Below are 25,750 nucleotides of genomic sequence, written 5' to 3' on the forward strand. Positions count from 1 at the left end.
CCTGTCTGCCCCCTGTGCCTCCTTAGACTGCCTGTCTGCCCTTTGTGCCCCTTGGACTGCCTGTTTTCCCCTTGTACTCCCTTGGTCTGTTTGTTTGCCCCTTGTGCTCCTCTGGTCTGTCTGTTTGCTCCCCCCCCCCCTCACTCCTTGGACGATTTATTTATTTATTTTTTTTCATTTATTTTTTTTCTCTGAGGAGCGTCTGGAAGCCGCTCCTTTGAGGGGGGCTATGTCACGATTCCCTTGTTGTCTGCCCTGGGTTTCACTTGTCATTGTTAAATATACTACACTTCCCAGAATCCTAATTCAGTCATCACTCCCTGGTTATTTAAGCCCTGCTTTTTGTTCACTCCTTGTCGTTCGTTGAATGTTGTCAAGCCTGATCTGTGTTTCCCTGCCTGAGTTCTTAGTTTATGTTTGTTTCCCCCATAGGGTTTTTCCTTTGTGTTTGTTTTGATTTTGCTAAATAAAGAAACCTGCATTTAGATCCTCTCTCCTCGCTGCCTCATTCGTAACAACTAGAGATGTGGATTCTTACAATTTCCAATTCTACTTTTAAGTGACAATTTATGTAAGCATGGTTTTGCATACAATTTACACTCAAATTCGTTTTACTCTTGTTTTATGGCTGAGACCAACTGAGTGTTGTAACACTTTAAAATGCCATCATCTCATATTCATTTTGTATTTACTGTAAAAAGCTGCTATGCAGAACTTGATGTAGGTGCAAAACATCGGCAAAATTTCATCTTGTAATTTAAGCCAGTATGTGAGTATCTAATGGCCCTGAGATGTGGTACAAATTTAAACATTTCTAGCACATTAGCTTTTGCATGTTGCAATGCATTAATAAACTGGAGCAGAAAACCCCTGCACATGTTGTCTTCCTCATTTTAGATCGAGGTTTGGCAAAGTTAAGGGCATCTTCAGCACCCAGAAGGCAAAATGCAGAAGTTTTACAGTGAGAAGTTTTAATTCATAAGTCGCATTCTAGTACACAAGGTTTTGACCAGTGAACGTGGGCACAAAAGGCCTTGAGGAGCACTCTTCTTGAAGCAAGATACTTGCTGATTCTAAACAGCATACTTGCATGCATACTGGTATTTCCTTATTGCAAAGTAATGCATATTAGAGCAACAAAACACCTCCAAGCTCAGTGCTGGTGTAGATGCTTCTATGGTGTGAGCCATCAAATCCTCTGTTAAAGTTGCTGACGGAGTTTGTAGCTTGATTTCACTGGTATGTTTATGTTTTAACTTGACCATTGGGGACAGGACTGGACTGGTAATCTGGCATACTGGGCATTTTCCTGGTGGGCCGTTGAACTTTGTGGCCGATCAGGGGCGGACTGGCCATTGGGAGAACTGAGCGGGCCGGAGGGTCGGCTGCGAAACGGGCCTAATAGGCTGCGATAAGCTAAAATGAGCAACTGCGTTATGCAGAACAGACCACAAAACGGCACCTCAATATGCAGAAAAGCATACCCCCCCACACCCACACTTTTGGGCCAGTAGCTATGTAAAATCCCAGGCCGATTTCTCTTCCCAGTCCAGCCCTGATTGGGGAAACAGTGTTTTGGTGCTGGTGCGTAGATGGCCTTGACTTGGAGTATTAGTGCTTTTATTAGCATGTTCCACTTTTGCCAGAAATTAGATAAGAGTTAGGGCAATCTGGACTTGGTTAATTTGTAGCTGATGTGTGAGAAGAGAACCAATTTGTTAGCCACCTGCATGAATATGCTTAGTATTACTGTACTTTTGTTTTAAGTTATGAATTGCTGATTTATGTAAGAATTGGCATCTAGAGTTTTGGGGTGGTTGCCAAGACTTTCATATATGGATGCTAAGATGTTCAGAGGTTTTTAGAATGTTGTTGCCAGCGTGTTCTGATGGTTGCTAGGGCATTGTAAGATGACGTCAGGTGGTTAGAACGGGCAGAAACATCTCCTCATCACTGACCCTCAACACTGGAGCCCCGCAGGGCTGTGTTCTCAACCCACTCCTGTATTCCCTGTACACACATGACTGTGTGGCAACACATAGCTCCAATGCCATCATTAAGTTTGCTGATGATACGACTGTGGTAGGTCTGATCACTGACAATGATGAAACAGCCTACAGAGAGGAGGTGCACACTCTGGTTTCAGGATCAAAACCTCTCCCTCAATATTAGTAAAACCAAGGAGTTTGTAGTGGACTTCAGTAGAAAAGACAGGGAACACAGCCCCATCACAATTAACGGAGCACCGGTGGAGAGAGTCAGCAGCTTCAAGTTCCTCTGTGTCCACATTACTGAGGAACTCACATGGTCCGTCCACACTGAGGCCGTTGTGAAGAAGGCTCACCAGCCCCTCTTCTTCCTGAGACAGCTGAGGAAGCTTGGAATGAACCACTACATCCTCACACGGTTCTACACCAGTACTGTAGAGAGCATCCTGACTGGCCGCATCACTGCCTGGTACGACAATAGCACTGCCCACAACCGCAAAGCCCTGCAAAGGGTGGTGCGAACTGCCAGACACATCATCGGAGGTGAGCTTCCCTCCCTCCAGGACATATATAACAGGCAGTGTGTGAAAATAGCTTGGAGGATCATGAGAGACTCCAGCCACCCGAGTCATGGGCTGCTCAGGACCCGCACCAGCCGACTACATGACAGTTTCTTCCCCTAAGCAATCAGTCTTTTGAACACTTGATCTCTCACGATCAGTAATCAGCACTGCACTTTATTAATCTTATATCTCACACTGGACTGTCATAATTATATTCTCCACAATACAACTACTGTATATATATATTTTATATACTATTTATTTATTGATTTTTTTATTGTATGTGCATTCTATATTGTGTGTATTGTTTACTGTACATTGTATATTATTATTGTTGTGTAATTATGTGTACATTTGATATGTAAATTGTGTTGTGTAAATATGTTGTTTATTGTAATTGGTATATGTCTCGTCACTGCCATGACTGCTATGTTGCTCGGAACTGCACACAAGACTTTCACCTACTTTTGCACTTGTATACATGGTAGTGTGACAAAGTGATTTGATTTGATTCGATTTGATAAACATTTGTCCAGAAGACTTTTGAGAACTGGATCTTGTAGCCTAGCTACAAAATTATGTGAAAACCATCCTGATCACTCATTCATACAAAACAATATTGTCATTTAACATTTGTAAGACACTTTTAGTGTTAGAAAGGTCATATGCGATGTGAACTATAATGAATATTGATTGTAATTCACACCTGAGGAGACAAAAGACCCCTCCCCTGGGCCTATCAATGAGGAATGTGACAGGAAGAGAATTAATGTGAGGAGACTCAATGATCAAAATCAAGTTTTAAGTTAAAAGAAGTAATCTGACTATAAATTTTCTTTACATAAAGACTTTACTTAATTTTAGTCCTACACTACCATTTAAAAGAAGTCTCTTCTGCTCACCAAGGCTGCATTTATTTGATGCACAATACAGTAAGAACAGTGTTATTTTGAACTATTTTTACAATTTAAAAGAACAGTTTTCTATTTGAATACATTGTAAAATGCAATTTGTGATCAAAGCTGAATTTTCAGCATCATTACTGCAGTCTTCAGTGTCACATGATCCTTCAGAAATCATTATAATATGCTGATTTTCTAATATGGGCATATTTAAAGTGCATTTTACTCATTTAACCTGAACACATATTTGCAAGCACAAGCTTTGTTGATGATTATGAGGCAGCATTAACACTAGTTAAAAATATAATCTAAACATTCATATTATTTTTATATCATATTACATATCATATTTATATCATACAGCATACAATTTAAATACCTGCTTTAGCCGAAACAACATTTAAATGTAACTAAAACTCGCTTATTATGAGTCATATTTCAAATTTCTATACTCCTGGCTGGCAAGTCTGGAAACAGTCCCACTAGTAAATCGCGAACCCAGAGACTGCTTTTTATTTTCTTTATTTTAGTGCGTGTACACAAATAAAAGTAGACCCTTTATAGTCTCTAATGATGTCTTACACTTATCTGTTTACCCCAAAATGATGGAGAATTTTATGTTGTTTCCACTGTCATGATGAAAAAATCCAGTAGGACGCGACGGCGTGTCTGTTGACCCCAGAGGGTTAATGGAATGAACCGCTCTGAAGAATGAAATGCACAGGCCGCCACTGATTTATAGTATAGTTCATCAATAGCCTAACAGCAACCCTTTGCAATCAACAGGACAAATAAGGGTGTATAATGGTGTTAAAAAATAAAATAAATAAAAAAGCCACAATGGTGTGCTATTATAATGTTAAAACTTGTTTTGTACCCTGGTGTTAACCCAGCACAAACAAACCAGCCTAATTAACTGAATTACAAATTGAGGTTTTTTTTCTGTATGAAAGCTAGTGGCTTTGTATATAAAGTACATTTGGTTGTTAATTAAAGGATCATGCTCTGATTAATCATTAGGTTTCAAATCAATATATGTATTTTGGATATCAGTCCACCTTGTTTCTACCCTTAAAGATTTGGATAAGTATTAAAATACTGACTTGATCAGAGTGGTGCAGTAAATATAATATTAAAGCTTCTAATTTTCATAACCCATATCAAATGTTAAACATGTAAGGCAGACACTTGGGCTTCTAAGAGTATGCAAATGAAATTCATGTGCAATGGAATATTCATTAGAGTAATATTTATTAAGAAAACATGGGAATTATTAAGACAGCTAAGGCATGTACACCAAACTCAAAGAGTCAAATTATGAACTACAAATATATTTATGCCATTTTATTTTCATTTCTAATCACAATATAATTTATTTCAATTTAGCAATCTAAAGTACATTCTTTCTATAAAATAATTTTACAAAACATGTACTAAACCACAAATAACATATTTATACATTGGTAAAGATGTAGCTACAGAAAAAAGGACAATCATATCTACATATTTAATTTCCAAACTTAACTGTGTATGTGAACCAAAGCATCATATTTTTAATAAACATCAGCAATGGTACTCCATCACCTTGTTTTTTGCTTATTAATTTGTTCAGGATATTTTATGAATTCATTTGGATTCATGAATTCAAAACTGTATTCTTACGGCAACAAAATGAATGTCTAAAAAAGGCCAGATAAATCAACCTATTGTAATCTTGTGTAAAATTCAAGGCTCTGTTCAGTCTGTTGTAGCACAATAGGTAGGTATCTTGCTGTGCTAAAAGGCCCTTTTTACATTACTTGTATCAGGGCTTTAACACAGCATTCACTCACTGCTTTGACCACCACATGAAAAGTGTTGCAGATAGCATCACAGAAGGCTGGTTTTACAAGGTTGTTCGGTAGCAAGAAAGTGGGAAAATATACACAGTAAACAGTGAGCTTAGAACAGAATGCAGTCCTGGCGTTTACTTTGATAAATCATAGAAAAATGGATGTGGGTTTGTGAAACTTTACTGCCTTGGGATGCTCTTGGTGAATTTAAATTCAGCCAGGTTTACACAGACTAGTCAGGATTTTGCCATCTGAGACCAATTTTGTGGATCATAAAAGATTTCTGTTATCGTAGGGCAAAATCAGCTGTCTTTAACACTTAAAGAGACATGTTCACCGAAAGCCGATGTGGTCCAAATGTTACCAAAGGTAACATTCAAAATTCAAATCCATAGAACCTGCTAGTTAGTTTAAGTCTCTTTGAAATGCCCACTACAATAAAATCGATTTTCACTTTATTTCCACATAAGAATATTACCGCATTTGGCTATTACAGGGCATTATACAAATCTAATGACAAACAGCTACACTGGAACACAGTTTGTAGACAGTTTGTAGACCATGCAGACCGATTTTTCTAAAGGTGCGTACATTGAACAAGCAGTATGCATATGTGCCTGGCATTATTTGCACTAATTAGTGGGTCCACAAGCTGGCAACCCTCACAATTGAGTCACAAAGAAGTGTAATGTAATCATCGAGAAGACAAACATGGAAACAACAACATGTGTGAAGCGATCAGGAGAAACCTGCATCTGTATAACACAAGTCTGAAGGACTATATCTTTATGGGACTAAATTCCTAAAGAGGAATAATCCAGTATCTCATAGCAATCATAGCGTGCATGCACCAACCACCTATGTGTGTGTGCAGAGTCAAATGGAGTGTACTTTAAAAAGGCTGAGAGATCGACTATATGCTTACCGTTTGTGTCAAAACAGTAGTATAACTTGAGCTAAAGGGAGCTTACACATTCAAGCTTTTGGTGCACACCTGTGTCTGTTTGATGTCAGAGTACAATTTGTTTGACAGATATTGCATACGTCATGCAAACTGTATGGCTATGCTTCAACAGGTCAGCAGAAAATAGGGTCAAAGTTAAAACTGTTTGATCTTGAGTAATGCTCTACACTGCTTGATCGGTGCACAATGTGGCACAAGTGGAAATGCTGAAGTTATGTGAAAGGGCCTGATGGAACAAGACACCAATTATTGTGATTAAACTCTACAAATTGTGTTACTTAGCTTCTTGTAGAGTCAAGAAGATATATCTTGCAGCATCCCAAAATATAAACAGACTGTGACTGTTCTTGATTTCTCAGAATTTTAGAGCCTCATGCACTCCCATAGCCGAGAGTCGACGGTTGATGTTTCGGTAATGACAGCGAAGCAAGTCTTTATAAGTACAGCGCAGATCTCGGTTGAAGAAGGCATAGATGAAAGGGTTCATGAGTGAGTTGGTGTAGCCCAGCCACAACAGTACCCGCTCCAACCAAACGGGGGCGCAATTGCCAAGCATCCCACATATGAATGGCCGTGCTGTGGTGAAGAGGAAAAAGGGCAACCAGCAGAACGAAAAAACTCCCATGATCACCCCAAGGGTGGTGGCTGCCTTCTGCTCACGTCTGAAAATGGAGGCGCTACGACGTTCACGGTTCAACAGGCAGGACAAGGTGGAGAACTCCTCCGTTTCTGAGGGGGTCTTCAACCCATGCATGTAGACACCCTCCACGGTGGCTAACGTTGGCTCGGGACACATCAACTGAATTGGGGGAGGTTCAGTGAAGTGATGTTTGGCCCCACTTTTGCGAGCAGCCTTGAAGATCTTGTAATACATGATAAGCATGACCACCATTGGGATGTAGAAGGCCACAGCTGTGGAGTAGAGGGTGTAGCCCACATCTTGGCTTATCAGACAAACTCCTGCAGTATTGATGTTTTGAGCCCAGCCACAGAACGGGGGCAGGGTGATAGATGCCGACACCAACCAGACACCAACAATCATCTTGGCCATCAGTTGTCCATTCTGTCTTGCGGGGTAAGTCAAAGGTCGAGTGATTCCAAGGTATCTGTGGAAACAGAGGGTAGAAATGGTACACGGTTAATAAACTTTCTAGAAAGACCAGCTTGCGGACAGTTATTCCATCAACGTGCGTTACCCCGACGGCTTTCGCTGTTGCAGACTGTCTCTGTGTTTATATCTTTTGTCAGCAGGAAAGATAGCGTCACACGGGATGTTTTACGTTACAGTAAAGAAGCTTCATTCCTCAAAACAAATGAACCCAAAAGATTTCTCATCTGCCCATAATTTGCCATATTTGGCTCAGCATACCTCAAAAGCACCAGACCCAAGAAATTCCACTGACCTGAATTTCCCCAACATCCTGAGAGAAGTCTTTGTGTTCACAGTTGAATATCTGGCATCTCAGAAGATAAAACAGAAGATATGTTTTTACCCATAAGATATTTGGACATTAATTAATATGGGATTAATTAATATTAACTGCATTTTATTTGGTTCACAGTAAGCTGTTAAGGGAATAGCTCAGCAAACATGAAAATTCTATCTTCTATAGAAAATTCTATTCTTCGCTCCTGGTCACCCTTCACTTTCTTAGTATTAAAAAAGCAGTGTAAACATTCTTAAAACTTCTCATTTTGTATTCCACAAAAGAAAGACAGCCATATGTGTTCCATTTCTCTGTGCATGTTAAACTTGCATTGAGATCTTAAATGTGAAAGCTCTGTCAAAAAGTTTCAGACAGCATTAGAATATTAACTCAAGACCTCTGATGCCTTCAAAATCATTATTTCATAATTTTGTAGATTAAAATGCACTTTTGAATTTCACATTATTCTGAGTCATGGCCTGGCAGTCAAGGAACTGACTGTTGAATTGTCACAGATCACATTCACAACTTGAGCTGCACTTTCCTTGTTCTATACATGCCGAAAGCAGGTGGAAAATAGCAGACTGATCCAGAGGTGGGTAGAGTAGCCAAAAACTTTACTTAAGTAAAAATACAATTACTTAAAAATATAGTTACTCAAGTAGACATAAAAGTAATAATGTTTTAAATTACTCGAGTAAGAGTAAGATAATATCTTATAAAAAGAGTACTCAAGTAGTGAGTAACTAGTTACTTTTACATATAACGGAACGGATGTTTACTCTTCTATATTCCAGTACACGATACACATTTAACATGCATTACAGAATGATTAATAATAGTAATATTGTTAATAATAGAAATTGTCATCATTCACCACCATGCTGTTCCAAACCCATATGACTTATTTCTTCCATGCATCAAATTAAAGGGATAGTTCACCAAAGATTGAAAATGCTCTCATTTACTCACCCTCATGCCATCCCAGATGTGTATGACTTTCCTCTGCAAAAATGAAGAATATCACAGCTCTGTTGGTCCATACAATGCAAGTGAATGTTGACCAGAACTTTTAAGCTCCAAAAGGCACCTAGAGGCAGCATAAAAGTAATTCATATGACTCCAGTGATTTTCAGAAGCAATATGATAGGTGTGGGTGAGAAACAGATAAATATATATATAACTTCATAATATATAAAGTCCTTTTACTATTAATTCTTCTCCCTGCTCAGTAGGTGGCGATATACACAAATAATTGAATCACCAAAAAACTCTAGAAGAATGTGAAATTGGAGATTTATTAGTAAAAAAAAAGGATATAAATATTGATCTGTTTCTCACCCACACTTATCAGATCCCATCTGAAGACATAGATTGAACCATTGTCATTTGAATTCCTTTAATGCTGCCTTTTATGTGCTTTCTGAGCTTCAAAGTTTTGGTACCCATTCACTTGCATTCTAGTATAAACTAACAGAGCTGAGATATTCTTCTAAAAATCTTGTTGTGCAGCAGAAGAAAAAAACACATCTGGGATGGCATGAGGGTGAGTACATTTTGGAAAAATTATTCCTATTAGGTGATGTTAGGCAGAATGCTTAATCATCATTTACTTTCACTGCATGTTTTGTTCCCTTCCATATTTTGAAAGGGAATGGTGACTGAAGACTGTCACGGGGTTGGAAGAACATGAGGGCGGGGAAATGATGATATAATATTAAATAAAGGCTGAACCATCCCTTTAAGAATGCTTCTCAGATTTGGACGAATCTTTCAGTTAGAAGAGAAGTTGGAAACCATTTTCTAGTAATTATTACGGTGAAAAACGTGAACAATGTCACACAGTCACAAGTTATATATGTTTATTTATACACTGAAGTAAGATCATTTTTTTATTCAAGCCTTCTGTCATCATTTCACAGCATTTTACACCCTGCATGAATTTAGTTCAGTGACAGTCAACTGATGGCCAAGATGATTGTCGGTGTCTGGTCGGTGTCTGGTTGGTGTCAGCATCCATGACCCTGCCCCGTTCTGTGGCTGGGCTCAGAACATCAACACTGCAGGAGTTTGTCTGATGAGCCAAGATGTGGGCCACACCCTCTACTCCACTCATTAGTTATGTACACTAAGGGTAAGTTGCACATGGTAAAACCTTGCACATGCAGAAATGCTCACAATTGCGATAGGCAGGGCAAAACATTTGCTCTTAAAGCAGATGTTTACAAGGATTTATGCAGAAGGCAATGATATGTTGCAGTGTTGATATAAAAATGCAAACTTAGAAATTGAGTTCATAAGCGCCCACAGTTACAGATTCACGCTGAAAATGAATGAGTATCACCATGACAGACTAGTCCACATTGTCACAATCTCTAAAACTTACCTCACCGTGTTTTCTTAAGTTGGAGCTACAATTTTAATATTGAAATATATCCTTGTCTTGGTGTAAATTGAAGGAATGTTTGTTTTGCACGCTTGCTGCAGTAGTGTTGAACGCCACTCGAGTGACAGCGTGCAGCTGTGAAGTTATGCTGTCGTAAGAGCCCCATTCAAAAATCTCAGTAAATTACGCATTTATTTACACTTATTAAATTAAATCCTGTAATGTAATGACAGGAACACTACCCGTTGTAACGAAGTAAAACATTTTCATCAGAAAGTACATTTAGCGTGTTACTACCCACCTCTGGACTGATCACACTATGATTTCAGCGACAGGATGTCTAAAGTTCTGCTGCTATAACTGGTCAGTGCTTACCGAAATTCTAAACAGTGCCCCCAGTGCCCAAAGCTGGAAGTGTTGATGGACGAATTGGCGTGTGTGAGCTCCAGTTTCAAGTTGAAATGTCCACAGTGTGGCACCAAAAGTAAGTTGTATTTTTAGTTGGAAATGATGCAATACAGTCAACAGGAATTAATAGTTTATCCCGTAACTTGAACCTCAACTCTAAACCTAACATCAGTGAAGTAAAAATGTAGTCTTAGATCGAAAGTGCAACCTCCTAGTCATGCTCACCATACTTTGCGTGAATGCGATTACTTCCGCATGTACCCCAGACATTTAATGCGATTTCATTAAATGTCTGGGGTACACGAACATTCGGAAAGCAGCATGCAACTTTGTTCCAGTGTAGCTGTATGTGTCATTCACTTTATATAATGCCCTGTATTAGCCAAACATGGTATAAAGCAAATGTAAAAACAAACTGAAATTGTAGTGGGCATTTCAAAGAGACGTGAACTAACTAGCAGGTTCTATGGATTTGAATTTTGAATGGACTATTTGGTAAGTTCACTTCTCTTTTTACCTAAGAAAGCAGATAGTCTTTATTCCCCTGCCTACCTCTAAAAATAAAACCTTTCATTTCATGCATGAGAATGCTGCTAATCAGGAAAGGGCTTAGTAACACTCATTGGACTGGACATTTAAGGTAGTTAAAACCTTTCGTAGATATACACAGAAACTCCCAATAAATCGCTGGGCCATGAAACCATTTCACATTAGTTGCTAATGTGCTTTCTTGGTCTTATTTCAGGGCTGTTGTTTTTTTCAACTGGCGTTTAAAATGCAAATGGACCTTTAGGAGTAGACCATTTACTCAATGTATGCATTTGGAGGTAACAAAAATAATGAAATATCTATATTTTAATGTTTTCTAAAACAATATGTGAGCATTGCAAAAAAAAAACTCCACCATTAGGGTATTATGGGGTAATTTCCAGGGCGTTCCTACAGGTAGGCACTTTTTTCGCCAGGATGCTCTGGGTGGTTGCTTACTGGCTTAAGCCAAATGAGCCCACCCCCACATCTTCATAATATAGTGGTCGTTAGATATACCTCTGGTCCCTCCTTTAATGTGAGTCTATGTGTTTTTGTTAAGTGTTAAGTGTGATTGCTTAGAAAACTAATAGCACACATCTCCCCATGCACAATTTTATGTTTTATTCATGCCTGTGTATTAATTTAGGTTTTTGAAGTTCAATATTTCATTCAGATTTGTTCAAATCCTTAACCCTAAGTATGACACAATAGCAATAATGGTGCTTGCTATAATTTTCAGATGTTTAAAAGCCCCTTCTTACTATAATACATTGTCATCTGCAAAATAAATCTGCAATCTGGGCATCTTTTGATGTTGAGTACTGTCTACACTCCAGTTCAGACAGGAAATAATAACTGGATCCAGAACAGTTAACACAGAACACAACAGTTAATAAGTGGGATGGAACAATGTGGACTGGTGCTCTTCTTATGATTAAGCAGCTGTTGTCTGTGGCAGTTCAATTAAATGAAGGTACTTTGTACATGCACTGTCCATCTTACTATCCTTGGATAAAATGTTAACTGTGACTATAAATTAGTCGGAAATTGCAAGAGGATGAAAAAGGGACTGCAAGGACAGGCTAGTTATAAATGCTGAGATGTCTTGAAAGTAAGCATTTTTGCATGCAAGTACATATTTAGCATTCACTTCTGATGAAAAGCACCTTGAATTCATCTAATCCCACATTAGGAACAGTGCACCAATTAGAATGAGCTAATACTAAACAGACACTTAACCAGCTTACATTCATTCGACCGCACTGATGAATGCATACATTTCATTTCTGAATGTGATCAGCAAATATAAGCCTTACTGTATGTCGATCTGTGTAGTTATTGCTATAATTAAAGTCACGGCAGCATCAGTATTAATGTCCAAAGCTGCAATAGCTGCATTGTGTGGAAGCGAGGGTTTCAGTGGCATGGCTTTTCAGACAAAAGCAAAAACATGGATCAAAGCAAATTTTAAGTTCTTGCTATGCTAGGATCATTATAGGGCAGTTATTTGTCTCTGTGTTCAATTATGTGTAATGAAATGCGCTCTTAAACTGATGGTTAATATCAAGACTGATTAATGAGAGAACATACTGTACTGGAAACAAAGGAACAAATATTCTGTGGGGAATTCATTAGAGAATCGTCCTTTCATTTCAGCATCATCTACTGAAGTTCAGGCCCCTGTTTTGAATAGTTTTATGAAGAGGTCTTATCTGCCTGAAATAAATTAGTATCTTCACCTGGGATCTACAGTATTATGTGTATTTTTCCCTTTCACTTGCATTTGAGAAAATATATCCATACTGTTTAGTCTGTATAGAAATAAAGCAGTGTTATAAAGGACTCTATAAAGTGTGCCATTACACCTTTTTACAGTGTGCCATAACACCCTTTTAAATGTCATACAGTTCCTACCGTCATCCATAAAATTGCATTAGGTATCAAAAATATCAAAACAAGTGGCACCTGCAAACAGACTCTCACAGAACTAACTATACTTTTTTTGCATTTCACAATTTTTGCAATTCATTTTAACCAACGTTGAATTTTTGCAATTCCCATTTTTAGGGCATTTTTAGTGTATAGTATCACAGGCTCAACCTGTATACATTAGGTTATGCCATCAAAACAATATGCCATGGTATAAATAGCTCCTTAAGGTAACAATTGCAGTTTACAACTTTTTAAAGTATAGCCTACTGTTGCATCTATCAATAAAAGAAATGTGGCAAAAATTCCCAAATGTATTAAAACAAACGCCATTTGGTTTGATATAGTTGGATTGGGTTGATAATCCAATTCGTTTTCATTTACTTTTTTAATCATTCAAACAAAACAGAAATGACCTCCAGCAGGTGCATGCATATAGTTGTGCTTGGCTATTTGATTGTCTATTTTTTAAATGAAGCATTAAACGTTGATTTTGAAATGAAGACTTGGCCTATCTGGATAGAATGCTGAAAATCTCTTTAAAAGGCAATATTTCTACAGCCATCTATGATACCTGAATTATTTATCTCAAGCACCTTTCAAAATTTTCCATTCAATGTCTAACCTTAAAGGTTAGTAAAGTAATCCAATCCTTATGTCTGCAAGTCAAAGTCTGAATTATGATAGAGAAAAACAGTTAATATTTCTGTGAATCTATTGCAAATGCTAAACACACACAGTCAAAGGGATAATGTAGGGAAGAAGAAAAAAACATTTTAAACATTACTATTTTTATTTCAGTTTGTTAAACCCATTTACTTTCATTGAATCTTTCCTCCATACAAAGAAATTGAACGGTGACCAACATCTCCAGTGAATAATGACACAATTATCCCTTTAACATCTTCTTAAAACTAAATAAGTAGTCATTATCAGCCACTTTTCACAGTGTTAAAGAGTTTAACATATTAGTAGGCTATAATTTGCTAAATGGGGATGAAACATTTCATACTCCTTAGGATGTACTGGCCTTTCTAAAATATTTATTTATTATGTAGGAACAAATATTAGGTTAGCTAATCAAATATTTAAGAGACACCACTGGGCAAAGGTTATGCTATGTATTTGAATTTACAAATCTAAAAACCTTGTTGCCGGATTGTTCATCATTGACTACATGTATTCAAATTATATGGCCAAGCAGGGTGTTTCAACATGTAGTACTCAGAACTTTATCAAAGAGCACCTTCAAAATCGCACGCAGACAAGGAGGCATCTTAATTCAGGGTTTCAAATGTCATGGAAGCATTTTTAATGTTCTGTTTATTTATTTAGGGTTACTTAAATTTAATGGCTCTGAGGAATATTTTTCCTTTTCTTTTTTGGATATCTTTCATATATATATATATATATATATGAGGACAGATGTAGTGGGGACATGGGGACATTGTTGCTCTTATAATCTCGATAATTAGGCCTATTTGATTTTGAGTCAGAAATTCACTAATGCATGATCTGGGTTTGTTTGTTTGTTTCAAACCACCCAGTTCAAATCAGTTTTAAATTAGGACATTGAGGCATTTTACTCTGCAAACAAAAATTGCACAATAAAACACCATAATGACCAACACCATAAAACCACACACACACACACACACACACACACACACACACACACACACACATATTAAGTTCGGGTTCAATAGATTTTCATTGAAAGGTTGAAGTGTGAATTTGTTTCATGAATGTCTGATTGGGGCAAGTTGTCCCAATAATACTGTCAATAATAATACTTCTCACAGGGTTATTTTTTAAAGTTAAGTTCCTTAACAATTTTTTAACAATTCAAAGCAAATAAAAATCTGTCAAGAATTATAAAATGTTGTTAATGTCACTAATGTAAGTTATTATATAGTGTCATTATAAAATGGGTGTTGTACTGTAATTATAGAAAATTGCATCAATTAAATGTCATTTAATACAACTAGTTATATATATATATATTTCATATACTGTTACTTATTGTATATTGCGTATTCTATATTGTGTGTATTGTTTACTGTACATTGTATATAATTATTGTGTTGTGTAAGTATGCGTACATTTGATATGTAAATTGTGTTGTGTAAGTTTGTTGTTTACTGTAATTGGTATATGTCTCGTCACTGTCATGACTGCTATGTTGCTCGGAACTGCACACAAGAATTTCACCTACTGTTGCACTTGTATACATGGTAGTGCGACAATAAAGTGATTTGATTTGATTTGATGATCATATTTAAACATAAATCAATGAAAAATAGAAAATAAAAAAAAACTAATTAGGCCTTCATGTAGGACATTTTGCATTTTGACATTATTTTCTGAACACTTAAGCACATTTTCCCCCCAATTCTCATTAATGTAGCCCATCCGGACAGTTTTACTGTATTGCATTAAGCAAGATGATGTTGTTATATATTTTGTATTATTAGTAAAATCAGCTAAAATGAAAGGCATGTATCTATAATGTATAACTACTTCATAATTGAAATGTAATTTTTCACATTTAATGAGAATATGGGTGTAAAATTCTCTGTCATTAAAATTATGTCACCATGCAAATAATAAATAAATAAATCTTAATGGCCCTAAACTACAGGAGGCTTCATTTTGTGCAAAACAGGTTGCAATTTTCCTTTGATTTTGGAGTAAAATAAAGGTTTTATACAAATATAGGTTTTGTGAGAATCACCCAAGAGTATTTTTTAATATTTACTCATTTCAATTGTATCAAACTGAACTGAGTAATGTGTAACAAAATGTAATTAATAAAACGTAAATGTAATTTGCTGTGTTTAAAGAATAAATACTGAATTCAGTGTGGTAGAAAAGTGTTGACAACACTATATATTAACTTACCTATCCACACTGATCACACATAATGTCATAATTGATGCCGTGCAGCACATGACATCCATCCCAATAAAGATGTTGCAGAAAATCTCCCCGAACAGCCAAACGCCTCCAGTCAGGTCAGTCACTATGACAAAGGGCATCACCACCACTGCCACAGACAGATCCGCTATGGCAAGAGAAACTAGTAGATAGTTTGACGGCTGTCTTAGTTTTTTCACGACACACACCGCAATCACGACCAAAGTGTTTCCCATTACAGTGACCGCAGTGATGGTGCTGAGCATCATCCCAATGATGACTGTCTTAGTCAAGTCCAAGTCCAGAGTTTGCTGCTCTCCACACGACTCGTTACTTTTGGGATCCGCTGTGGTCCTGACACTGGGGAAAAAACTCAGTTGTTCCATTGAGAAATGCGATTTCGATCTCTGTGGAACCCAAAACCAGTTCGGCTCCATGTGTCGTGAACATCACGGTATCATATTTTGAGAGTGAAAAAACCTTCCGAGCGTCTGAAGTGGACATTGAACGTCATTGTGCTTTCGACCTTTCTGAGTCCGGCTTCACTGGTCCTCAGTGACCAAATAAACAAAAAGACACTTACGAAGGATAGAGGAGACCAGTAAATCGCACTGAACTCTCTGTCTGGTGTGTTGTGAAGGGGGGATATCTAGTACGGACAAGTAGTTTTGAGAACCGGTCTCTAAAGAACAATTCTTGTCTCGCGCCAAATAGAGACACAGTAACTGCATGGTAGATGTTATGGGCAAACCCTCCCTCCTCTGGCAAGATTTCTTTTGAAAATAAGTGCATTCTTTTATGTATTATTTCATTTAACTTGAAATGAAAATATTCCTTCAATACTTTATACAGAAACTTCTGAAAATCGTTATAAATTCTTTGTAAATCAGCAAAACAGTAGCCAAGTTAAAGAATATAAAATCACAATACCTAAAAGATCAGTAAGTTCAATCAAATATGAATAGTTTATACATGTATATTAATATATTAATCAAAATGCATGTCATTTCTATTCAAAAGTGCAATAATGATTTGTTAATCAAAGATAATGAAGTGACGGTCACGGTAATCATATAAATTCTTATGAAGTGTTACACAAATATGAAATAAATAAGAAATGTCTGCCAGTTTTATAGCATAAAGTAGCGATATATGTCCAATTTAAGATTCTCACACCTTTCCCATCCATTCAGTGGTTTTGTGTTACTATAGAACTCAAAATAACCAACATACAGTGTGGGATAATGTAACCATCATACTGGAGTAAAAGTAAAGATCCCTTCATGGAAATTGACTCAAGTAAAAGTTAAAGTAGCTCATGAGTAAACACTTTGGTATAAGTAACTGATATTAAATTTACATAAGTATGAAAAGTACAAGTAAACTGCATACATTATTGAACAGTTAATTAAACCCATGGCAACTTATTTGATTGGTGGTGCTCATCATTTACTCACCCTCATGCCATCTCAGATATGTATGACTTTCTTTCATCTGCAGAACACAAACAAAGATTTTTGAAGAATATTTCAGCTCTATAGGTCAATTCAATGCAAGTGAATGGTGACCAGACATTTCAAGCTACAAAAAGCACATTAAGGGAGCTTAAATTATCCATAACACTACAGTGGTTAAATCCATGTCCTCTGTAACGCTTCAGTTGATTTTGGGTGAGAACAAACCAAATTGTAACTCGTTTTCACTGAATATCTTGCCACTGCAATCTCTAAGGCTGATAATTTCAAGCTTGATTTCACTTTCTAGTACTTGACGCAGGGTCCTAAATGGCGCTATAGGAAGTGCAATCGAGCTTGAAATCCTGATCGCCAAGAAGACTGTTAATGTCAAGGTTTATAGTGAAAAAATGTGTTATATTTTAGTATGTTCTCACCCAAAACCAATTGGATCCATTCAGAAGACATTGTTGAAACCACTGGAGTCTTATGGATTACTCTTATGTTGCATTTATGTGCTTTTTTGAGCTTCAAAGATCTGGCCATAATTCACTTACATTGAACTGTTACATAACAGTGATATTCCTCTGAAAATCTTTTTATATTGTGTTCTGCAGGGGAAAAAATGAAAGCCGTACACATCTTGGATCGAATGAGGGTGAGAAAATTATGAGAATTTTAATTTTTAAATGAACTATCCCTTTAATGGCACATTCAAGTCACATCAAAATGATCATATTTATGGGATGAGTGTAAATGAACACCACAGTCAATAAAAATGGGAACATTGAAGGAGGGAGTTGATTCATATTAGTGACCAGAACAGAGACTTGTGGGGTGGTTTCTTTTCATTTGGGCCAATAAGCAACAACCCAGAATACCCTGGCAACTGCATAGCAATGTGCTGAAACACAGTTAAAACAATTTAACAACAGCATAGCAACAACCTGACAACCACCTAGAACACTCTGTCAACTGCAGCGCAGTGTGCAAAAAACAGAAAACAACTTGGCAACAGCATAGTAACAACCTGGCAAACACATACTGTAGCAATGCGCCAAAATACAGCAGAGATCGCCTTGACAACTGCATAACATGCCCTAGCAACCATCCAGAAAACCCTAGTGAGCGCATACTGTAGAATAAATGTGCTACAAAGCAAATATAACAGTTTAGCAACCATCAGAAAACGAGTTTTGCTGAGACAAAGACCATTCACATCTTTATAAAATATTAAAATAAATATTTTTGGACATCTTCATGAGCGCTGGTAATTATTCATACACATCATACTTTGTTTAAACATAAAATGTAAACGCATGCGATTGATTTATAATTGAACAGGTCTCCTGGAAAGGCGGGACTCGCGGGAAACTGATCGCACATAACTTCATTATTTAAGCCTAAACTTATCAAACTAATTAATCAATCAATAAATAATATAACATGAGCAGTTTCGTGTCTTCCCCAATGGAGACAGACGACGGAATACGTAATCTGGCGCGCGCTTCGCTTGTGATTTTGATTCAGATTTGTGATTCGCAAAATGAATCATTCAGAACGCTTTTTGAATCTTTTTGTTCAGATCAAATGAATCAAAGTTAAAAGATTTGACTCAAATGATTCTTTCAACGAATCACACATCACTGCATGCATTTTTGCACATACATCTGTTATTATTATTATTATTATTATGATTTTGCGGTGTTCGGTCGCAAAAGTAACGAAAGAGTCTGGAGAAATTTATCAGAAATTTAAAAGTATCAACTTTCTCTTCAAAACGTATTGAAGTGAAAGGAAAAGTCCAAACAAATATTTAACCCCAAGAGTTCAAATATAAAAAAGCTGTATTTAAGTACAGTAACAAATTATTTGTACATCGTTACTATAGCCTATACCTCTGCCAACATATTCCGATCACATCTAAAACTATTCAAAAGAAGACTATTGAAATGTTTATATAAAGCAAACAAAGAAATAGGCCTAATTCAGGTATTGCTTGTGTTTTAATGTTTATGCTTAAAATAGCTAAATAATTTCACATCTATACAGAAAAAAGTCACCCTCTGGTGTTGCATCTTGCTTGAGGGGTTAAAATGTGTTACATAGATTATCTTGATTGGAGAATCATTAGAATCCATACAGCCAACATAATCAATTGGAGAGTTAGCACCATATGGTTACAGTCAGTCACCACTATCATGCACTTTTATATTTAACATTTGTAATGAAGGCCTACTCACTCATATTCAGTGATTATTATAATTTATATCTATCAAGTATATATAGGTATACACAGGTGTTTCACAAAAGCATTTGTCTTAAAATGGTAATTTATATCTTCAGCTTTAGTGTATCAATAGGAAATATAACTGTTAGACTCCCAAACATTAATTTTGCAAATAGAAAGATTAGAATAGAAGAACAGGGAGCCCTGAAACAGATGTCATGGCCCCCACAAAGCCCCCCCACTGAACATTATGTAAGTGTGGGATTACATAAAGAGACAGGAGTAATTGAGACAGCCTAACGAGAAAGAAGAACTGTGGTGAATTCTCCAAGAAGCTTAGATCATCTTTTCTGCCAAAACTGTGTCCAGGTGTACCTAGAAGAATTGCTGCTGTTTTAAAGGCAAAGGTCACACTGAATATTGATTTAGCTTTTTTATGTTTGCTGGACTTTTTATGACATTAAGTGACAAATGAAAACTATTTATGTCATTATTTTTGAAGACATCCTCACTATATGCAACATTATTAACAAGTGCCTAAAACATTTGCACATTACTGTATATATACACACACACACACACACACACACACACACACACACACACACACACACACACACACACACACAGTGCATTCAGAAAGTATTCAGACCCCTTCCTTTATTTCACATTTTGCTATGTTGCAGCCTTATGATAAAATGCTTTAAATTATTTTTCCCATTGCATCTTTCTACACTCAACACCCCCATTATGACAAAGCAAAAAAAAGATTTTTTTATAACTTTTCAAATGTATTAAAAAGAAAAAACTGAAATGTCACATTAATATAAGTATTCAGACCCTAGGCTATAATTCACTGTAAAAGGTCTCCATTCACATTTGATGTGTACACCGTAAAAACATTTTGGAGTTTTAATGGTAAAATAATGTATACAGAAAAAAAAAAATACATGCATTTGTTTTTTTTTAGATGTAAAAAATATTATTTTACAGTATCATTTACTGTAAAAATGTATATTATGTTTAACAAGAGAATACAAGTTCATTTTACGGTAAACAATTGTTAAAATTACAGTGGTAAAATGATCTGGTGTTACCAGAAGTCCTTGTGTGGCGCATCACATTTCCTTATTTTTCAAAGGAATTGTTGTTTGTTCTCATTTTAATTTAAGTTGTGTGTTCTGTGATTTTTTATTTTTTTTTGTAGTTTGGTAAATGTTTATTGCATTATTTTAGTGTCACAGGTGTTTTGTGTTTGTGTGAGTAACACAGTGTACGGTCTCTACATGTGTGTTAATTATATTGCTCCTGGAATTGTCACTATTGATTATCTTAAAGTCCTCATGTGGCATTTTTTTTAAAATAACTACAGTCATTTACAATACATTTTAAAATGAAAAGCAAACTTTATTTGTTCCAGAAGGTTAGTAAGTCTAGCATATCATTTATTAATATAAACAGTAGTGAACTGTAAAATATACAGACACCAAATATTTTCAAAAATTCTTTGTAAAGCCTGAAATATGGTCTCTGTATTTTTATAGTATATTTCGGGCAACCACAGCTGCCGGGGTTTTGCAGAAAATTTTACTGATTGTTTTTTCTTTCCACAGAGTCTTCCTTCTGTTGTTGAGGAAATTACAATTTTATCCTATATTATTTTAACAACAAAAAACAAAAACAACAACAAAAAAAAAAAAAACACAAGAGCTTCTCCAAAGCCTAGAATATTTTGAGATAGTGTCTCACCTTTGGGTCAATGTTCTCATTATTACATACTTAAATAAATATTTTTGTATATTTTTTAAGGTTTTTGCAGTTTAATTTCATAACACAATCCCATCAAATTGAACTGTGCCATTTTTAACTAAATTAAATGAATAAACTTAAAATATTTAATTTTTTTTTATTGTATTTTGTTTCAGATTACTCAATTCAGTTTGATGGAATTTTGTTATGAAATTAAAATGCATAGATCTTAAAATGTTTGAGTGTGGGGTAGTAAAATATAAGGTCTGGACCACTTTACAGTTTTGTGTCCAGGACTGACATTTTGTGACCCTGCTATAAGATCATTGAAGAGCTCGATACTTGATATCTAAATTATAAGTGAATTTGAAAATTAAACAAAGTTCTAATAGAACTACTTTAAAATGTAATTTAAATATTCAATATTTTGAAATATTTCTCACTACCTAAATGATGTGCTTTATTGAAGTCAGCATTAAAATGTGATATGCCCATGGATTTTCTCCATTTGACCACTGGGTGACGATGCTGTACTACTGTGTAGCCTATAAATTCTTCCCATTCATCAAGGTCTAACTTCCTCCCCGTCTCTCTCTCTCTCTCTGTATGAGTTTATTGGATATATAAAAATATATGCATGTAATCAAAATTGAATTATCCTCTAGAATAATTGTACAGCTCTACGTTGTTTCATCAAATCTGTTTTTTTTTTTTATTTTTTATCATGCGTTATTACATACATCTTACAAAAACTTCACTACCCATAGATCTATGCGCGGAGCACGAGCCGCCATGTTGAAGGAAATCCGTTTGCTTTGACGATTAGAATTTAATCCGCGAGAAAAGAGATCTATCTTAAATCTATCTACAGTGGATAGATTAAAAAAAAAAAAAAAAAGTAGTATAGAAACGAAAAAAAAAGACCAATAATCTATTCCTTTGAAAACGAAACAACCAGTTTACTGTTTGCAGTCGTGTGGCAAAAACTGGCAACACCACTCACGCGCAGAGCCCTTTCGCTCTCGCGCATTTCCTCGCGCGCTCACCATGCCCGCTTCCCCCTCCTTGTGAGAAATTGACACAGCAGCTGGTTCGCCTGTGTGAGCAAACCCCGAAGGACAGACACGGCAGAAAATAAAACTCTGCCGTTACAGTGGGCTCCCCCTCCCCCTTCCCCTCACCGTTTGAGTGTACATATCAAAATACCGACGTTAGACGAGCGCTGTGACTCGGTTTCCCCGCTTTTAAAGCGGAGCGGTCGGGACTCTTCTTCTTCGCCAACTGAAACGCCAGTACCTTAGCCGAGCTAGCGGGCTAACGCGACTAGCTGGGTTCAGCTACACAGAGGAGTTACGATTATTCCACCGAGAGACACTGAAGGATGTCGGAGAAGGAGCAGAATAAACAGTCCACCACTGAACGGCTCGTCAAAGGTACAGTTTATCTCTGAATCTGTCCGTCTTTGCTTCAGTTCAGATGGGTAAACCAACCCGCTCTGTTGGCTGACGGATGACATTCAGTGTATGTGTAATTAGGCAGACTCCAATATAAACACAAACATGATAGGACATCTGTTTTGCTGACTGACTTTTGGATAACTTTGGGAAGTCTAGTTAATAATGACACGCGCATGTTTATGTGTAATTTGACATGTGGTCAAATCAGACTGTATGAGATGAAATAACATGAATAAAGAAGATAAATTGAAAGTTGTGTGGAATATGCAGAATGACAGCTCTTATTAGTGAACTTGACCATCATCAGTGGCAACATATGATGTTTAAGGTGGTCTGAATGAGGAAAGCGCATGTGAAACTGATGAACCAGGCAAAACTGTCAATTTAAGTAATGCTCTTCTATAAAATCTCACAATCTGGTCTGGGAATGAGATTGGTGCCTTGGTTTTATTATCATTAGCGTTTTAATGAATCACCCTGCATAATAATCTCTAATATTAAGTGTCACATTTTCAGAATTAAACTCTATAGAGGTCTACAAGGGAAGACCATTGGCTCACATTCACATTAGTACTGCTGCTTTGACCCCATTACTTTTATCCCTCCGTGGGGTCCAGGCAACATTACTGAGATCTCCCTCATGGTAGGAGTGTTCAGAGAATATGTTCTTAAAAACCGTTACAACACTTTACCATTGCTGTGAAGAATGCATCTTCCACAGAGAGCTTGTTTGGGGTACAACTAAACTAATTGAAGTTATCTGTGTGATCCCATTTAACCGTATACTTATAATCTTACATTAGACGTAAGAAAGGATTGACCTCTGGTTAGGTGATACATTTAAGCATCAGCTCCATATAAAGGGCTTGAGGCAGTTTCTCATGTCAGAGGGTTGAGACAATTGAGTAATACAGTAATTGGATCATTAGGTCCGTGGCTTCATGGGTACATAAGAACCCAGGGAACTTTGACTCCTTTTAACTGGTCTGTCCTCTGGCACATTGCCTGATCTTCCCTCTCAGTCCCTTATGTGCTACTGTCAGCTCAGTGCCAGTGTGTTTTGGCCAATCAAGCTCTATTAGAAGGCCTCTGTAATGAGCTGATGTCACTGGGCTCTTTAGTAGTCCATTTCTGGATCCGTAATGACTTGAATTTCCCATTCTGAGTCGGGTCATTCAGTGAACATGACAGATTGAAATCGCAACGGCAAAAATGTCCTCATTAAACAGAGCTGAAGCCTCTTGCTTGTCTAGAATCTGTGATGCCTGTGTTGCAGGAACAGGACATTTCACCACATACGCAGTCAAATTGGTTCCAGGCATCACGAATGCCTCCTTTCAGTTTAAGCATTCTACTCTTTGCATATGCGTAATTGCACACTGTGTGAAAAATATTTTCATAGGGATTGGTTTTGTCAGCCATAGTTGCCAGGCAGACACATCGTTGAAGATTTGGCGTGCACATATTGGAGAATTATACTAAGAAACAGGCCAGTGGAGAGGGAAGACTGTGTGTGGAATGATGCAAGAGTTAATTGTGGACTGTTATCACCTTGAAACCGCTACTGCCTGAACACCAATCGGTGTCAAGTGCTGCCACGGTATGTTGCACAAATGGCAGTTATCTGCTACCTCCTTTGAGATGATTCTGAATCACAAACAAGTATTTCTGGCCAATTAAAACAACATCATCCCTTTTTAGGTGAATGCAATGCAATCTATGGAGGGCAGCAGTGCCTGCCCACTTTTTCACTTTGTCTTCATTCCATAAGGTGTTTTTTTCCTTAGGGATTTTATAGAAGTCTATATAATAGCCAATTCAAAGCCATGAACCAAGCCAATCAGAACCAAGCTGAATCAATTTGATCAAAGTATTTGACCAAATTTGACAAAAAGACGAATGTACAAGACTGTGGGCTTAATGCTAAGGATTTTGTTTTTATACTTGCCTGACTGGGATTTTAATTAACTTTTTTTTTAATTTTTTTAATTTTAACTTTTAAAATTTTCACTGCCTCCAACACAAAAATGACAAAAATATATTTTTGGCTTTAAAATAATGTGTACAAAGCTAAATAAATGTGTGTGTGTGTGTGTGTGTGTGTGTGTGTGTGTATATATATATATATATATATATATATATTTAAGAGAATTTCCCTCAAAATTGTATCACATTTATCATTTGCAAGATATGATTTATGCCATATGTAATCCCATTCAAGTGCTTTACAGATATAAATGTATAAATAAATCATATTGGCATCAGCCGTCCTGCCATTTACACATGTGTTTTTAAGTGAAGAGTTCTGTGAAGCAATGGATGGGTTTTCAGTCACCCGTTTGTTCATGCTGTCAACTTTTGGGCCGTTTTCACAAGCAGGATCAATGATTTAGTCAATGAGTTAAAGATTTGATTATTGGCTGAATATAATAAAACATATGAATTCCTGAGAGAGAGGCCTTGCTATTTAAGTCAGTTGTGATGTGTAAAATACAGTATGTGGATATCGGGCCAAGTCTATGGATTAATTGTGTGGATATAAACATAAAACTAGACAACACAAACAAGACCAAAACTGATACCCAATGTACAGAAAGAAAATACCTGTAGGCTACAGAAATGTGAAATGTAACAGGTGTGTTATGAGGATGACTGTTTTTAATAGACTTCTTTACCCTGCAGCTGAATAACAATAATAAAAATAACAATATCCATAGTGATCTTGCTACTTTTCATATCAGATGCCATTATTATCATGTCGAATTATTACGTTTTGAAACATTATTTAAATGGTGTCTACGCTGCACGGAGGAGAGAGATGATGAGAGATTCATGGGGAGAGATGGACAGTCCTTGTGTTCCAATGTGTGGATTACTAATTTTCACCAAAATGTTAAATCGAAAAAATGTGGGAATTTCACGCACTGTGAATAATGTGCAGGATGCATAAAATATAGTGCAAGACGTGCAATCCTGCTGCAAAATTCCTGAAGTTGTTTTTCCTGCTATTTTTG

At 36.6% G+C, this 25,750-nt stretch overlaps 1 protein-coding gene and 1 pseudogene across 2 annotated transcripts in view; one reads left to right on the top strand and one right to left on the bottom strand.

Moving 5' to 3' along the window:
* Positions 1 to 6,518: 6,518 nt before the first annotated feature.
* Positions 6,519 to 16,296, bottom strand: LOC127635843 (5-hydroxytryptamine receptor 7-like; annotated as a pseudogene).
* A 5,940-nt stretch (positions 16,297 to 22,236) lies between these two features.
* ppp3ccb (protein phosphatase 3, catalytic subunit, gamma isozyme, b) overlaps positions 22,237 to 25,750 on the top strand; it is a 51,813-nt gene continuing 48,299 nt past the window's right edge. Inside the window, exon 1 of one of the 2 annotated variants that reach the window (XM_052116088.1) lies at positions 22,237 to 22,712. In XM_052116088.1, coding sequence (XP_051972048.1) covers positions 22,661 to 22,712 — 52 coding nt within the window. In that variant the 5' untranslated portion in view covers positions 22,237 to 22,660. The remainder of the gene's footprint in view (positions 22,713 to 25,750) is intronic. The other variant, XM_052116087.1, reaches the window with a different exon arrangement.

The sequence above is a fragment of the Xyrauchen texanus genome, chromosome 43 (genome assembly GCF_025860055.1).
Source record: "Xyrauchen texanus isolate HMW12.3.18 chromosome 43, RBS_HiC_50CHRs, whole genome shotgun sequence".
In the NCBI taxonomy this organism is placed as follows: Eukaryota; Metazoa; Chordata; class Actinopteri; order Cypriniformes; family Catostomidae; genus Xyrauchen; species Xyrauchen texanus.